General features: G+C 37.1%; 1 protein-coding gene across 3 annotated transcripts in view; it reads right to left on the reverse strand.

The window, feature by feature from the left end:
- Positions 1 to 18,850, reverse strand: part of SLIT2 (slit guidance ligand 2) — a 331,024-nt gene that overhangs the window by 59,667 nt on the left and 252,507 nt on the right. For all 3 annotated transcript variants that reach the window (XM_074321782.2, XM_019743903.3, XM_019743900.3), the window contains 8 exons: positions 17,375 to 17,518; positions 12,791 to 12,934; positions 11,045 to 11,211; positions 10,021 to 10,153; positions 6,510 to 6,578; positions 3,779 to 3,850; positions 3,303 to 3,374; positions 1,754 to 1,825 (listed from right to left, as the gene is read on the reverse strand). In XM_074321782.2, the coding sequence (XP_074177883.1) occupies positions 1,754 to 1,825; positions 3,303 to 3,374; positions 3,779 to 3,850; positions 6,510 to 6,578; positions 10,021 to 10,153; positions 11,045 to 11,211; positions 12,791 to 12,934; positions 17,375 to 17,518 (873 nt within the window). The remainder of the gene's footprint in view (positions 1 to 1,753; positions 1,826 to 3,302; positions 3,375 to 3,778; positions 3,851 to 6,509; positions 6,579 to 10,020; positions 10,154 to 11,044; positions 11,212 to 12,790; positions 12,935 to 17,374; positions 17,519 to 18,850) is intronic.

Consider the following 18,850-nt stretch of genomic DNA (forward strand, 5'->3'; position numbering starts at 1 on the left):
AAATGGCATTTAAAAACTGGTTCATTCTGATTTACAATTAACTTCATATTAGTAATGTTTAGAGATCTACAGTCTAAGCAAAATTAATCTTACTCTTTTATTAGAAAACCCCCCAAAATATGCTTGTAAAACCCTAATACTTTAGTAGTTTATCCAAGAATTGGAGGGTAGTAAATGTTATGCTCAAATAGGTGCCAGATTCAAACTCTTCTTCCAAAAGAAAAATGAGCAAAATGAGGTTCTTGAGTCATAGGATTTCATCTTTACTGACATTTGTTAACGTCCTTACTATGACGTCAGGGGACTCAGTGTCAAAAGTGAATAGAACAGAGCCCTTTATAATCTAGGGAGTAAAAGACAAATGCATCAATGAAATACATGGCAGAATAGAACACCTGACAGTGACGATTCAAACTGCTCTCACTGTTAGTGGGGGGAGGGGAAATTCACATAAAGGAAAGTTCTACTTAGTTCAAGCAATACCGTTCCTGTGCAGCCTGCTTGGATCCATCTCTCTAACACTAGCAGACAGATGACCACTTCCTTTATGCTGCATTCTCTGCCAGACTGTACCACAGTCTGGCACCCCTTAGATATTGGTTTTATTTAACATTGTATCTCAGGCAAATGACATCCCTGGAGTTCTTAGAGGAGGGTCCCTGACTTTGACTTTGAGGTAGGTGCTGGGGCTCAAATATGAAAACATGGAGGTCTTGACTCCTGGGACCAAATCATTCCGTGGCAGAAACATTAACTGTAAGCACCAAATAGGCAGATGGACAAAATTCTACATTGATAACACAGCCCCCTTAAGCGAATTCAGATGTAACATGATTGACTATTGCGGTGGCTCCTAACCACTGCCCATCCCCCTTTCTCAGTTTCCTAACCAGCTAACATTCTTGGGGTTTGGTAGGTTTTGTAGGGGAAGGCAAAGCCAAGAGATAATATGGCAGGCAACCTCTTCAGGCGAACTGAGAGCCAACTGACATTGATATTTAAGCAGAAGCAGATACCTGCCACCAGCTGACACCAAATTCAGCCTGATCAAAGGCGGCTTTGGTTTCAAGGACTGTTCCCTGTACTCCAATAATGGCACAATGGAATTTGACCCAGCTGAGTGTTTTGGACCCCATTTATCACATATTTTAAAATCGTTTTATTGTACTTCCAGAAAATCTGGAGATGCAAACAGGCTGCTATGACAGGGAACACAAAGGAAAAACATTCCATCCAATATGAGGGTTTGGCTGTTTCTCTCTACCACACTATGAAGTCCTGAGCCCTGTCTAATTTACTTTTTCATGGTGCTATCATCAATGCTGAGTTTATTTATTAACTAAATAAGTGAATCCAGTTTGAGCAAATCAGGGTAGACTTCATGGAAGAGTTAAAAGTTGTGATGTGACTTAGAAGAGCGGGGCTTGGGGAGACTGAATTGAAGGAGAGTCCATATTCCAGAATCAGAGAAGAGCAAGAAAAAAGAAAGTTGGGGAAGCCTTATTTGTGAGAAAACACACTTTTGGCTAAGCACAGAGAACTCATTTAATGGGGAAGAAGGGCCAGAAGAATAAATTAAGGCTATCATGTGGAGGCCACCATATCTATACTGAAAATCTTTACATTATCTTTAAGTGGAACAAATCACATCTTATGATGTGACAATAAAAGCGAGGGCAGAGGACTGTGTGTTTCAAACTCACTCGCCAGGGACAGTTTGATGCTAAATCCACATCACACACTAGGTACTCACAGGTGTGATAACGCAGAGAGATCATTGAAAGCACCTTCAGGCACAGTAGAAATGTCATTTCCATGTAAAGAACTAAAAGCAAGAGAAAGCAAAATTAAAATTCCCATAATTCAGAGAGCTCAGAAAAATTCCCATGCATATATAAAACTTCAGTTTATAATAAGCATTTTAAATTAGTGCAGGCACGATGGTCTATTCAATAAACAGTCTTGGTACAACTGGGTATCTATTTTGAAAAGCAAAAAGTTAATTCCCACAACATATTATATGCATAAAATCAATTCTAGATTGAAGAGTTAAATGGAAAAATAAAACTAAAATCTATTAAAAGAAAATATAGAAGAGCTCCTTTTTTATAAATGTGGGGCAGGGAAGACTTTCAAAACCACTTTATAAAACTTAGAAATCATAATGAAAAGTAGTGACACATTTTTGACAACGTAAGACATATTCATATCATAAAAGATTAAATACAAAGAACAGCATGTGAAATATTTGCAACACACGTAAGATACAAGGAATAATTCCTTTGTGATAATACCTGCAAACTTAGTCAAGTAGTAGATGCATAAAGATATGTATGCTAATAAGAAAAAGACTAATTACCCAATCAAAAATGGGAAATGATATGATCAGGCCCAAAGAGCAAGCAGCAAAACTGGTCAATAAACAAACAAAATACACGCCAATGCTCTAGTAATTGGAATTGCCAATTAAAACAGAAATGGAAAATAATTCCATTTGTCATATGACAACATGAAAGGATTATTAATATTCAATATCTGCAAGAGTGATTAAAAACAGGTACTCTCTTAAATAGTGGGTGGAAAAAGTAAATAGACAAAATCTTATTTGAAGGACAACTTAATGGCTATTTTTGGTACTCTCCCAATATATTTGACAGCAACTTCCCACTGCAAATCGCTGCTGAATGCTAGCACATTTGTACCATGATGTGTAGAATGTTCTTTAGAGTGCTGTACAGAACAACAAAAATTTGAAAGTAAAACAAATGATAGTAAAGATGTGGCACAGCAAGAACAAATGCTCTTCATGGTGTTTAAAAGTTCTTTGGCCGGGGACATACATATATCATCAAAGAAAAGAAACAAATACATATACAGGAGGGCTAGGAGAGGGCATCAAAGTGTTTAACGGTAAATTCTGGGGGAGGATGTTGGGATTTAAGATTATGTTTTATTTCATATACTTGAAAATTTGTGTATTATATAATCTGTAAAGAAATTTAAATTTCCTACAGTTCTTTCAAAATTAATTGAATCTATATAAAACATACATCTAAATATTATATATTATCAAATAAACAACAGCAACAAGCATTGCAGAAGAGATCATTATATTGTCTAAATGAAAGCTGTTGAACAATGATACAGTAAGATATGATTTCCCTATTTCCAAATTTGTAGTAAGCCCTAATGTATATATCCGAAAACACCTAAGAATCAACAAAGCAGTTGAATCATTAAATACACCACCCAAAATTTGATCCCTGAGAAAAAAGGTATTTCGTTGAATGTTAGATGCTTACAGTAGTCGAAGAGACTTCAATCCATCGAAGGTTCGAGGAGGGATACATCTCAGACGGTTGTAACTAAGAATTCTGAAAGCACACATAAGCCAATTTGTTTTACTCAGGTATCCCCCAAAATGGACAAATGTCATTTTAAAAATAAAGTGGTTAAGGCAAGGGTTAAGGGTTATTTTAGCTTCTTATAAATTGAGAACATTGGCACATATTAGTTTAAAAAAAACTGTATTTGTGTTGTTTCACTATGACAACAGATTTATTTTCTAAACACAGTCCAGAATGTTTCCTACCCTCACTGGACGCTGACTGAGGAACGTTTTGTTTGTTTGTTTGTTTGTTTTTTCCTCTCAAGAAGTATTTACATTCCTTGAGGGCAGAGATGCCGTCTGTCTTGTTTACAAAGAATGTCCAGTGCCTAGAAGATGCATCTTGTCCAGTGAGTTAATCAGAACTCAGTACCACACTTTCATACTCACAAGGTAAGCAGCTGGGTCATGTTGCTGAAACTCTGGTTAGAAAGGGTGCTTATTCGGTTGTTACTTAAGTCTCTAAAAGAGAGAAAGAGAGAAAGGGACCCTACTGTTACCGCAAAAATTGAAATATGAGTGAATCATAGAAAGACAAGGTCTTTTTGTTCACAGTCATAGCAGCATTGTCTGCACTCAGCATTTATCCGAAAATAACAAAACATTGGGTAACCCCTTGGGGTAGGTTGTAATGTTGTTCATAATCATTCATATCCCGCTCTGTTCAAATTAGAAGTGACCCTACACCTTGTTTTGGCCAGTGAAGTGTGGGAATAGAAGATTTAGAGCGAGCTCACTACTTCCATACCCCTCTCCTCTCTTATCTGAAAGGCTTGTGATGCTCCTCAGAGTCTAAACCTGTTGCCTGGTCCCAAAGCAAAGACAAGTGGAGGCCATTTAAAACAGACATATTTTGTGGGTGAGAAATAAACCTTTGTTCTGGAAAATTCCATTGGTTATACATACTGTATCTTCATTGATACACATGCTCACTAATACACATAGTCGCATTTGATAACTGAAAGAATTCCTCATTTAGTTACATACTATGCCATAATTTAAAACAATGCCATAATGAAAAACTTTGCCCTTTGGCAGTCATTAGCACATAGTAGGTCCTTAGTAAACACCTGTTTAATGAACGATAAGTAAATGAGAGAGATGTGGATTTTTACCAATACTAAATGGCTATTTATAAGTGTATTATGGGTTGTAATTTATATTGAATGACCTGATTTTAATTTTATTGTATATATAATCTATGTGATATATAGAAAATAATGGTATCATATATATTATAAATTATATATTATAAATATATATATAATGGAATATAATAATATATACCATATAATGACATATAGTATATATAATACATTATACATAATTTTTACATTTTGCTTTGGAAAAAATTAGTAAATATATGCATATACATGCATATATATGATAATGTGACACACAGTGAATATGCATCTATTCACTAATTTTTTTTCTAAAGCAAAATGCCAAATACATAAATAAAAGATTCATGAATAAATGAAAGATTATGGGTCATAATTTATGTTCATTTATGCGTGTGAATTTACATTCACTAATTTTTCTGAAACAAAATATATGAATCAATAAATGCAAGATTCAGAAAAGCTGATTATCCATTTCTTCATTAAAGTACCAAAATACCAGTAAAATGGACCAAAAGAATTATGGAAATGGGAGAAATGTAATAGAACCTTAAAAACCCATCTTAACTGCTGAGGTACTATACCTAAATTTTAAAACTAATTATATATATTTATATATATATATATATATATATATATATATATATATATATATATATAAAAGTTAAACTTGTCTACAGTTGTATATAACGACACATTGGCAAAATCATTTGTGGATATACAAATACTAATTTTTTCATTTCCAAATTGGTTTTAAATAATCACATGCTGTCCCTCAAATTCTGCCGAAGTGACTCTTTGGAAATTGCAGCAATTTAATGGTTAAATAACTAGCAACTTCTTGTTGCTATTAAATAAATAACTAGAGGCAGAACAAGACAGAGGATATTCTCTTTTTTTCTTAATTTAATTGTTTGTCATTTAAACAGCCCTATATACTTTCTACAAAGTGTTTGGTTTGCCCATACTTTTAAGGAAAATTGAAAATGACCAAAGTCATTTTAACTAACCTCTACCTGCCTAGGGTCAAGTCTGCATCTAGAAATGTAACATTTTCTGCTTTCTAGGTTTCTGGAATTCACTAATTAGAAAGAAACCTCCTTATTATAGGAATACTAGAAATCTGCCTCCTAAGCCAGCCGTATTTACTCTAAAATAAGATAGATTTAAATTAAAAATAAAGTATTTCCCTTACATTTGTTATTGTTGCTATATTTTGTTCCGTGAAAAGCTTTACCAATTACCAACAAGGTTACTGCAAGTGTGACATTATATATACTAGGATTATATATTTTAAAAATTGTGCCCATAACTAGATCAAAATGTTTGTATGTTTAAATATAATTTTGAATTTAAAACTTAAAATTGATATGAAAAATTTACATACATTAATAATAATAAAAAAGAGATATTTTAGGAAGACATCAAACCAAACAAAAAAAATTCAATGTTTTGAAATTTATACTCAGAATGTCAACATCTTCATCAATTTACTTAAATTGACAAAGTAAATATGGATTTTATAAAGTGATTTTTAATACTGAAATCCCATACCTTAATTCATAACTTATATGAGAAATGACTCTAACAAGCTAGATTTATAATATATTTTCAGTAAAATTATTACCATCCACCATCTTTAGCTTAAAGTTAAGAATAAAAACATTGTTTTCCATCTTCCCTTGGCCTGTCATAAAATAGCCCACATTCATTATCAATAGAAGCTTAGGATTTACTGCATTTTTGCAGTATAATTCTCTGATGCATACTCTTACCTGTGTCTGTACTTTGAACAGAGGAAGACCTTTCTCTAAGGTCTGACAGACACACAATGAAGATGGAGCTAGTGCTCCAGAACGACGTGGGCAAGGAGGGGAGCATCTAACTGCAAATGATTTATACCATCTGAAAGGTTCACTGAATCTTCCACCCCTTGCTCTCCCCATTTTCATGAAGCAGAGTAAGAAGTCAAAGACGGAAACATTGGATACATTACTTACATCAGTGTTAAATGTTTGTAGTTAGAGAGTTCCTTAGGAACCAGTGTGAATTGGTTCCCATCCAGATACCTAAAAACAGGGAAACAATACGATCTTTTATAAAGTTAAGAGAACCATATCATAAAATAGTTGAACAATATTTCATTCTTAATTGAGGCTAGGAAGCATTTACAACAAATGTATTTTATGGGTGGGAAACAAACAATTTTGACTATAAGGTGGCATGTTCCGAGTTAGGATTGCTGGATACGAGAGAAAAAAAAAAAAATCGCACTTGTCCAATCCAGTAGAATTCTTCTGTGGATGACTTAGGCTAAATTATAAAACTAAGGAGAGACTGGTAAGTCCAGTTCTTTGTGGTTTATCTAAGAATGAAGGCATGTATCCAACCATTTTTATATGAGCGAGAAGGCTCATTCAATCAACCACATTTTTAGTCAAAGTCCAGTTGGCTTCTGTTTATGTGGCGACAACACCATGAAAGGTGTTCACTCCTGGCAGAACCTGCTACTGAGGGCAAGACCACTCTTCATTGCCTTAGTATATACCGATATTACTTCGTACACAGCAATGGGTGCTTTAAAGGAGATATTTGGGAATTTAAACATCACTAGATTTCAGTTGGTAATACCTTAAAAGTCATTTTACCACTGTATTTATCTACTTGGTGATATTAATTTTAGGAGGTTTCATAGAAAATCACAAGATTTATCAAGAGCATAAATATAGCACCTATATGTAAAAGTTATAATCAAATAACCATGTGTAAGAAAATTTTCCCTTTCTGATTAGAATCAGCAAAATAATCAGAAAATAGATAGGCTTTGGGTAATTGGCAAGAAAAGAAGGCAATGTGATACTTAGAGTTATATCCATGATGTCACAGAAAGAAAATAAAATTCCATCTCCCCCCCAAGGCTGTTCTTTCCCAGAATACAGATGGTGAGAGGTAAAAAGGTCTTCCAGTAACTTGGGTTATCTGGCCATCTTGCGCCCACAATCAGTTCTGGGACACTGGGCACTGACACTCCCCCCCCCCCCCCCCCCCCGCCCAATGTTGTCAACCACAGATCTAGGGCTGAGATTAGTATTTTCGCTTAACACAAGAGCTGAGAAATTGCCTAAGATAACAATCTCTTTCAACTATTTCAAAATGAAAACAGTTACATCAAAGTCACAAATTATCAAAATATGTAATAAACATTTGATAAGACTCATGCCTACTCAAATTTTCTGACTTTGTATCTCCATTCCACTCCCTCCTTTCTTTTCTCTAGCTAATTCTTTATTGGTACCACGAGAGGGCAGCATGATCCCATATACCTCAGCACTCTTTTTTTATTTCAGAAAATGTCTTAACAGAAAGCTAAAAAGATTCAGAATGTGTGCTATATGGATGTTTACATTAAAACAACCTAAGAGGGAAATTATATGGAGCTGATTAAAAATAATAGATACCACTTGTTGAAAACTGTCCACATACAAAATACATACTTATTTTTGCCAAATTCTTTAATAATTTAATATAATAAGCACATGACATTTTTCTAATCTATGCGTATATGTTACTGTAGAGAGGGACCCTGCTGACGTGGTGTGATCCTAAGAAGCAGCTCCCTGGGAGGTAAAACTAGAATTCACAAGAGATGAGTTATTTTCCTCATCTCTGTAACCCATTTTCTTTAGAAAAAAAAAGAAAGACTTACTTTTAAAAAATGTGTAGGGAAATAAATTGAAGACTATCTGAGAGGAGAAACACATAGATTATATAGACAGGACATGAATAAAACAGGTTGTCAGATGTAGTTTAGTAAGGACATTGATGACTGTTTAAAATGATTTGATGGGAATCAGATAAAAAAACTAAGGCATGGGCCAGTTAAAATGGTAGGGGTTTCCCACGAAAGATGACGTTAAGTGTTATGTAGAGGGTCCTGTGCTCGGAGAAGCTCCGAGGATCAATGCTTTGCATCCAGAATACTCTACAGGCATGTATTATAGCTTCCCAACATTAGATGGAGGGTAATCTTCGGGAATAAATACACATTAAAGTAAGAATTAAGTATCTAATTACACACACGCACATGCCAAGCAGTGCTTATGGTTAATTAACAACTGTGACTGGTAGCAAGCGAGAGAAACTGAACACTTTACAACAACTCAAAGCTAAGAGGGATCTTCTGTGTACATGTGCCAGGGTCCCACCTTTTTTGTCTAAACGCTCAATTCAAGACCAAACTAGGATTCATAGAACAGCACATTGTTTGAAAACAAGTTCTTTGATAACTGAAGTAGCATCTTCTTAAACCTCATTAAGTGTGTTCCATGTGTTCCAAAAGTTTATTAAAGCTGCTCATTTGGAACACTCATACATATTTGCATGAATTAGATTTAGACTTAAATCGTGTTTTTTTTTTAATTGGGGAGTATTAGGGAACAGTGTGTTTCCCCAGGGCCCATCAGCTCCAAGTCATTGTCCCTCAATCTAGCTGTGGAGGGTGCAGCTCAGCTTCAAGTCCAGTCGCCGTTTTCAATCTTTAGCTGCAGGGAGCGCAGCCCACCATCCCATGCGGGAACTGAACCTACAACCTTGTTGTTGAGAGCGCGCGCTCTAACCATCTGAGCCATCCGGCCACCCATGGACTTAAATAGTTTTTGATCTATGATTTCACACAGACAAAAATAAATGATGCAAAGTGACTCAAACGCACATCAAGCATTTACACGTGGTATATTCCCATACAGATAATGGATGGAATAGAGCATGCATTATTATTTAAGCAGCTTATTCTCTGATTTCTTCCATTCCACATATATAGCATGAAACAACTAAGGAAGTGTGGGGGGTGCTTAGTATCTAGATATATGTATAATGGCCATGTAATTTGCAGTTAAATATCAGTTATGAAAATGTTAGGGATAATTGGTCCCACACCTTTTACCATCTATAGGACTTTGGTTCAAGTCCAAAGGGCAGTATCTTTTTAAGGGTAAGGATTGTGTCAGCTTCTTCTACCTCCCAGATATCTATGTACCCCATAAGGTGCGATATTCTTCCAGGACATGGTAGTAAAGAATAACTAACCATATTGAATATCCCAGATACTGTAGATAAACTAAACATACAGCATTTCCCAAGGTGCATTTGATGGGACATTTATCTTGCAAGATACTCCATGAGAAAAGGGCTATACGCACAAATAAACATGGGAGCTACCTTATATTTTACCACCCTGTCTTGGCGCTTCACAGTGCACCTTAGTATAATAAAGGCACTGAGAAATCCTGCAGCGAGAAAGAGAAACACACACAACCAGCATTTCCAAGGGTATCTGAACTAGCTTTTATATTATTTGTTTAGGTTTATGTGATACTAATTAAGGGCCCATCGGATGCAACTGGCAAACAGGACTAAAAAGTTTTGTTTTGTGTCCATTTCCCTTGGTGTGTGCAATATTAATTGTTCAGAAAAGGGAAAAATAAAATAAAACAAAAAACAAGTTTTACTTACAATTCAGTGACATCTCTTGGAATTGCTTTGGGCAAGACCTTCAAGCCCTTGTTGCTACATCGAACCACTGTATCCAAGCAGGTACATTCCGTAGGACAGCGAGAGAGTGGGGAACAACTATTGTCATCATTTCCTAAATTCCCAAAACAAATACAGGAAAACCCAGGCTTGTGGCTTTGAAGATGTTAGAAGCGATTCTACGCCTTTAAATTAAAGTAACAAGCACACATCTTGAATCAGATAATCACTGACACACAGGACATTAAGTTTCTGCAAATTGATACCATGTGGGTTATATAGCAGACTGCATAGGGCAGAATTCCAGAAAATAATCTCCAATTTGTGTTATTAATACCATTATAATAGTTCTTTTCTTTATTCAGTTATTTATACAGGTTATAATCATTTTAATTAGGATATATAAATGTAAAATGAATTATGGAGAAATTGTAAGGAGACAGACATGAGGAGACATAAAGATTAATTAAAAGTGTTTAGCAAAAATTGTACGGGTCTCTCATTTTAAAATATAGGGCTCAAATGAGCATTCCATTTACTGGCAATAATAATAGAACCTGCTTTACCTACCTTATAGGGCTACTATGAGAATCAAACGTAATGATACATAGAGGGCATTACAATGTGAAAATTATTGTTTTTGTTAGATTTGCTAGAATTTCAGTTTTAGAAGTCAGTTGCTTTTCACATTTGGAAATGGTAGTTACTGAAAGAGATACTCAAGATAATGAAGAAACGTTAAAATGAAGTTATAAAAATAGTATCGACCCCATGTTGGAAACTGGGAAATCTAAAATATTCAGAAACAGCAAGTAGACTTGGATATGAAAGTGTAGTCTGAGAAAGTAAGTGTCCTATTGTTAAAACATAACAAAAGGAAACAACAAAACAGAGCAAAAGATGCACAATAACTATCTTTGGACTGATATGCTGTTGAGTCATGGTGTCAGTATCGGAACAGTCACTGGGACGCCTGGTGACCAAAAATTTGGCAAAGCCTCCTTACCATCATCACACGTGAAGTCTTGGATGGCAACATCCTGGATGGGGATTTCTTTAAGGAAGTACGGTTTCTGACATCGAGGATTCCCGGTTACAATTCTTTTCTTCCTCAGCCATTCTCCCAACCAAGCCAGGTAGCAGTTACAGTTAAAAGGATTGGCCAACAGGTTTCTAAGCGCCGCATGCAAACAATGCAGAGTTGAGTTCAGGGTTCCATTTTCCTATTTCTCAAAACCCTATGCTACATTTCCCCACACTATTTCTGCTGGAATGGCTCCTACTTATTTTTTGTATTTTGTATTTCTACCCCCTCCCACACACACACACCCTATTAACATTCAATCACACACAACATGTGAGATGCACTTTTTTGGGGGCTAAAATATTTATTTGTGAAACTTACAAAATAACAACACTTTCATATAAGAATTCTTCAGATGATTTCATGTGAAAAATAAAGTGAAGGTAGCAATTTCAGGTTTATGCAGTGGATCCTGAGAGATATCTCATTGAGAGATAATTTAAACTTGTCCCTGATCTGACTTGCTGTCAGACTTCCCTACACCGATAATGCAATAAGTTAATATAAAGATGAAGGCTGATTACCTTATATTATTGAGTTTAACCTGACAACAGCTACTTCATTAATTTGTCATTTCAAGATTTCCATCTCTTATTTGCTCCAGAGAATAGGTTTCCCATCTAAACTGACAGCTGAGTTGATTAAATGCCAGTTATAAAAATGAATTTACTTCTACAAATCTCCATACTTTTGGCATCTCACCACTTCAGCACAAACGTATCGACAATCCCATTATTTATAAACATGCCAACTTTAATATGCACAAATTAGTCACTCCATGTAAAACATCACATTTTATGTGGAAAGAGGATTAAGTACTTTATTGATGGATGGATGCTTCCCTCAAATTATTTCTTCACTGACTGGAGCTATGTTGAACACGTTTTGTTTTGTTTTCGTTTTTTTCTAACTACCTTTTAAGTTAGATTAGTATATTTAGATACCACCAACCATTAGCAGGAAATCAAATCAGTTATACGATTTATCATTCCAAACACTGCTTTTTAGATACTGACACATAAGAGGCCTGAAATACAGTGTTTGGAGAGAGGTTTTGTGGTTTTTTTTTGACATTTTCTGAGTACTGTCTACAGAGCTACAAATATTTTTTATTCTCAAACTGTCTACATAAAATATCCTCCTGGACAGAGTCAACCTATTTCTCCAATATTTCCTTAATATCACAGTAAATGCCCTCTAGTGAACAGCTTTTATTATTGGTGTGGTCATCTTAACTCAGCTCCTGTCACCGTGAATGATCTTTTTGAACACACTGTGCTGGCAACAACCTCATCAACTCTGTTTTTATGGTATTTATACTGCAAAGACTCCAGTGTGAGAACACTGGGGGAAATCGGTACCATTTCTTTTATTTGCAGCATAATCAAGTTATAATAAGATTAAAATTGATAAATTAAGCCACAGCATGTTATGATGAAAAATAATTGACTGAAAAAATACTGTGATTTTTGTTAAATTTTAATGTATGATTGTAGGTAATATTTTTTTAAAAAATTAAAATAAATTCAACATGAACAAAGTTATCTTTTAAAAAAATGTCTAAATTCTTGGTCACATTTTTATGAAATGCCTAATAATACATGAAGCTAATAAAAATAATACAGTGGCTTAAGTAATACACAAATGAAGACTATTTTTCATACTTACAGAGTAGATAAAGAATGGAGAGTATCAAATGCTCCTGGCGCGATTGTAGTGATTTGATTATCATATAAAGAAAGCAAGCGCACAGAACTGAGTCCTATGAAGCTGTCATTCCCTACACAGCTTATGCGATTACTTCTCAACATCCTGAGGGGGGGAAAGAGAGAACATTGTTATAGAGATAAAGCATCAGGCAATCAATTTTACCTATCTCAGGACCAAAATAACCCCTCTTTGCAAATGTGTATCATTCGATACTGTTTTCTGAATGTTCTCTTGTCATTAGGAATCTCCGTGGCTATGCACTGAGAACCTCATGCAAAATACAATGCTTAGAGCTGTCAAGGATTGCACTCAGTTACAAAAAGCATGGTGAGCCTCCCCATGGACTTACAACCCCATCTGATGCGGGTAGAATGTTTTCCTTTGATGTTATAATTGTGTTTGCATGATTACATAATGTCCTAATTCAACTACAGCTCTCTAAGTCCTTGAAGCCCTATGATTTGCGTATGCACTGTAGTATTACATTGGAGGTGGAACAGGAAGGAGGCAGAAAAGAATCAATAACCACAGCACATGAAGAACTGAGGGCATCTCGGGGACTTATATGCCAAGTCAATGTCAACATCAGCTGGGGGAGTCAAACTTGACTGAGCATCCACAAAGCTTGCACAAATTATTTCATTTATGAAAACGATTTCATGTTTTAAGTTCAGAATTTAAAAAGAGGCAACAGTTAACAGATCCCAGTTGTTCACAGTGAAGTTTAAATGGGCTTCTCTTGAAAAAATTCTAACAATTTCTTTTTTTTAAGTCATTGCCATTCACAGGATTAACACTGTGGTCATTTCATCATCACTGATAAAGTTTAGGTGCAGTTCTCGATTTTTGTGTGAACTCTATTTTGGGGGCTTAGAAAAGGAACAAAAAGCTTTTAAAAAATCCAATATCAAAATGAATCTCATTCAAAATGGTTGAAAAGTTAGTTTTCCTTAATTTTTCCAAACATGAGTTGACCATCCTATTAGAAGATTACAGGAAGTAAAAATGGGAGGCAACAAGAAAGTGTTCTTTTAAAAATCCAGACTGTCTTATGATAAATAAGAAATAGCAACTTTTTTATTCTGCTGTCACAGATAAGAAGGATGGATGATGCCCTCTTACTAAGATGTCATTTTATGTCAGAGAACAAATGCACAACAGGAAAGTATTTCTATCAGCGCTATTCTTTGACATAAATAATAAAGAGCACTCGGTCTTAATCATGCTGGAGTCACAGGCCCCTGTGAGAAGTTGAAGAAAGCTTTGCTTTCTGTCACTAGAAAAATCCATAAGCACAATGTATGAGGTGAGATCAAACAATATGGTGAATGTTAAAAAAAAAAAAAAAAATTACAGTAAAAGACACATTGCTATTAATCCCGTTCAAAATACTCCCCCTCACTTTGAACACACTTATCCCAACGTTCTTGCCACTTTCTGAAGCAGCTCTGGAAGTCCTCTTCGGTGAGTGTCTTTAGTTGTGTTATCGTGGCTGCCTTGATGTCCTGAATCATTTTGACTTTGGGGAAGAGTCAGAAGTCACAGGTGCCAGATATGGTGAATAAGGTGGATGAAGACACACTGTAGTGTTTTTATTTGACAGAAATTGCTGTACCAGAAGTGATGTGTGACACGGAGTATTATCATGATGGAAGATGGTATAACGCACACTTTAAAACACACCTTCTCTCAACCATTGCCCACATTCGACTGACTACACAGAACAAGTGGAAACTTGTCACACACTGTTACTAAGGTTTGATGCACCGCTTCCTGAATTGAAGATCCCTGCTTTTCCCTTGGATGGTACTCGGCAGCAGCATTCACGTAGGTTCTGATCACAGTGGGATCTGTGTCACACTTCGCTTCTGATACAGCAATTTCTGTCAAATAAAAATATTACAATCCACCTTATTCGCTGGATCTGGCACCATGTGACTTCTAGCTCTGCCCCAAAGTCAAAATGACCAAGAAAGGCAAATGTTTTGAATTGATGCAGGACATCGAGGCAACCACAACAGGGCAACTAAAAACACTCACCAAAAAAGAATTACAGAACTGTTTCAGAAAGTGGCAAGAACGATGGAATAAGTGTGTTTGAAAGGAGGGGAATTAATGACAATGTATCTTTTACTTTAACAATTTTTTAAATTTGATCATTCTCTGGATTTTTCGATCATACCTCATATACTACATTCCACCTGCAATCAGCGATTCAAAGACTCACTGAAATATGTACGTATATGTACAGAGGTTTACTAGTCCCAAAGGGTGAAGAAGTCTAGGGGTAATGGGGTGTGTTTTGTAAAAATCTTTATAGCTCCAAGCTGAATGATACCACTTAGAGGAACAGATTTGTCCAGATAAACCTACTTTAGGCTTTCGACTAACCCAAGCTTGGCTCTAAACGCCCATAATGTTTGTTGTGGCACTATGGGATTAAATAGAGAGCCAGTGGGTGTCTGTCTCAAGTGCCAAAACATCAGAGGCACAGAAACATTGCTAGACGTGTAAGGAGGAGAAAGATGAATTTAGAGAACTTGTCTCAGGGAGAGTCCTGTGAATGGAAATAGTCAGTCAGAAGAAATACTTTGATAAATTCTTTGGAGTGGGGTTAGGAACTGAACTGTGTCCTAAAACTCAAACGTTGAAGCCCTAACTCCCAATATGACTGTAGTTGGAAACAGGGCTTTTAGGGAAGGAATTAAGAGCAACGGCGTCCTATAGGTGGAGCGCTAATCTGATAGGACTGGTGTCCCTATAAGAAGGGGAAGGGACACCAGAGCGCGCGCGCGCGCGCGCTCTCTCTCTCTCTCTCTCTCTCTCTCTCTCTCTCTCTCTCTCTCTCTCTCTCCCCCCCTCCCCCTCCCTCTCTCTCTCTCCAGGCACACAGAGGAAAGGCCATGTGAGGGTACAGTAGAGAAGTGGCCATCTACAAGCCAAGGAGAGAGCCCTCACCAGAAAGCAACCCTCTCAGCACCTAGATCTTGGACTTCTATCCTGCAGAACTGTGAGAAAGCAAATTTCTATTGTTTAAGACATCCAGTCTGTGGGGTCTTGTTATGGCAGCCCATGGTGGACTAATACAGCTAGTTACAGGCTCCCCACTCCACTCCCTGCCCCTCCTACTTCCCATTCAAGGAGAAGCTTCCAGGAACAAGTAGTCCCTCAACTACTGTCTAAGAAGGGGGCTTCTGCTTGTTGCAGGATTTTTGTTTTGCTGAGTTGCCTGAGACAGCTTGAGCGGGGGAGGGAGATGCGGGGGTAGGAGGCGATGCGGCCATCCTTTCTGCCTTCTTTCTATACACTGCTCAGTATCTCCTCCATAGAAAGGCTGAAGGAGTATTTAAATCACATTTTGAAGGGGCTCCAAGTTAGCCCATGAGGGGTCAGCGGGTGGTAGGCTGGTCCTGCTGGATGGCTAGGATCCAAGCTATCCCTCAAAGAACACACTTCTTCCATGTGCAGACTAGGTTTAGCAGGCTTTGAATTTGGCGTGCCATTAACATACCCCTACCGGCTGGGGGGATGCCCTCTCCCTTTGCATCTGATAAAGAACAGGCCATGGACTTCCTCGGCTCTCAGTCCTCCTGGTTGTGGCTCTGAGGGCTGTGGGAGAGGGTGAGGGTTTAGGGCAGACAGTGGAGCTCGGGTCTCTCTCCACTGCCGTCACCAAGGGCTGCTTTTTGGTGACAGTGTCTTTCATGTCTTCCAAAGGCTTCAGAATTTGGTTTGTGTCTTCCAATTTTTAGGTCACCACATTTCTCAAACTTAATTATATACTTTAGAGATAATGAAAACTACATACGTGGTCTGTAGAAAATTCAAGTAACTCAAAATGTTATCTTTACTTGTCAATCCAATCCCATCCTCCTTGGCCAACAACCTCTGGAAACATATAGAATTTGTTTTTCCCAGCTTCACTCTCCCTGAGATAATAGACATACCTCTTAGCATGTTTACTTTGAAATAGGTATTGAAAGTTCTCCCAACAGTCAGTCTCTCTCTTTTACACTAAGACCTCGCAGGGCCAGACAGAGGTGGTTTCCAGATTAAGCTCTTAAGAGTTCTTCTGCCACACAGGTTGAGTTGAGGTAGACTCTGAAGCTAGAGACCTTGGGGCAAGATTGAGTCTTAGATGGAGGTGTTTGAGGAAAAGAAAAGAGGATGCTCATTCTGAAGCAGAACAGAGGAGCCAGATCTGTACAAGCATGGAACAGAGTTGCTCTTTATTGTTGAATCTGCAGCCAGGGGAGACGCTTTGATCTTTTGCAAGCAACATACTGGCATCAGGGGTATTAGAGTGAGAGGCTGTCTGCATCCACAAAATGTGTGTGTGTGTGTGTGTGTGTGAAAGAGAAAGAGAGAGCGAGAGCGAGAGCGAGAGCGAGAGCGAGAGCGAGAGAGAGAGAGAGAGAGAGAGAGAGAATGATGGCTGGGGAATGAGGAAGAGTAGGATCTGTATCCTCTCTCCAGGACTGTAATGACTCATGAACTACAATTCTGTGGCAGAAGAATTACCACACAAATAAGAACACTTACAAAGTTTTGAGGCTTTCCAGTCCCTTGAACATCTTATGTTGCACATTTTCCAAGCGATTACTCGTGAGAAGTATTTCATTTACACCAGATGCTCCTTCAAAAGCTCCCTCTTCAATGTCTGTGATCTTATTGTTGCTGAAGTTTCTAAATAAAAATCATTGAAACAAAGATTTTAAACAATGTCTTTCCAGCAATAAGGGCACTGAGACAACATATTTAATCATTTTCTTCTACCGAACAAAATCTTCCACAATCTGCATGCTCTTCTCTGCTCAGAAGTCTCAGGGTTCCGAAGAGACACCATGATTCCATCAAGCCAAAATAATAACAATACTAAAGGCTAATGTTTATGGTGAAAAACGCCAGCCTGGTCATTGTCAAAGCGATCTGAAAGGGACCCCTGAGTACAAAATTCTTGAGGTCAGGTACTAGTTGCATGAACGTTTGTTTACCCCAAAACTGAATAAGAAACTTTTTAAAGAAATACTTCTAATTAAAACTGTTGAATTAACTAAGGAGAAAAGAAGCCAACTGGGTAGAGTAGAAAGATGGACTAAAATGTGTTAGCGCTCAGATAGCCTCAGAAATGTATTTGAATATGAGTTTGTTCTCGGTTAAACTTCTCATGTATCAAAACAGCCAACTTAACTATCAGTATTTTGTATGATGTGAAATACTGCAATGTTAGCCCAGAGGGCAAGGACATCCAGTTGAGGTTTCACCTTTCTATAAATTCTATCTTTCTTCCTCTCACTGCTCATTTTAAGACTAGGGATACCCACTGAACGAGGATCATTTCTATGTTATCATTTTATTCTTCTCAGAGCATTGCACATCATAGCTGCTCAATAAATATGCATTGAATTGAAAGGCATTTTATAGCTACAAATCAAGAGCAGTTAGTGTCAGTGGGGAAAAAAAAGACAATTAAGCAATTAGAAACTCTGGGAGGCAGTATAAGATGGGGGTCGGGCACGGAAGCAGTTTCAGTCTTCTCTCCCTGCTATGGTCTGTCTGACTGTGGGCCACTTACATAAATAAAATCACAGACAGATGTCATAGAAGAATGCTGCTTTCCCACTTCTGATGCCTCTTCCTGTGTGGAGGGCGCCTCACTGGCCTTACATGCTTGGCCTCTGTCCTGGTGGGGGGTAGAGCACTATCTTGATTATTGTTTACTGTCTTGATTATTGTTGAAACTGCTGAGCTTACAAACATATTTTAAAATATGAGTTGTGGACAAGCTGTAACACAGATGACCTATCGAGCCAGTTTAGCAATCATTAATTTTGACTATCTCCTAATGAAAGTTTAATGAAGCAAAAAGTCAAATAGTTGACATGAATGGGCTGAAAGAGAAATAACAGCTTGGTTTGCCGAATTGTAAAGGAAGTTAGAAAACATTACTGCACCCATCTCTAATGTGCTTACATGGTGGATTCCTGCTGTGGCCATGTAACAGAGCAGCTGTCTGAG

Source organism: Rhinolophus sinicus, chromosome 1, assembly GCF_057876585.1.
Source record: "Rhinolophus sinicus isolate RSI-liver-muscle chromosome 1, RSI-T2T, whole genome shotgun sequence".
Classification (NCBI taxonomy): domain Eukaryota; kingdom Metazoa; phylum Chordata; class Mammalia; order Chiroptera; family Rhinolophidae; genus Rhinolophus; species Rhinolophus sinicus.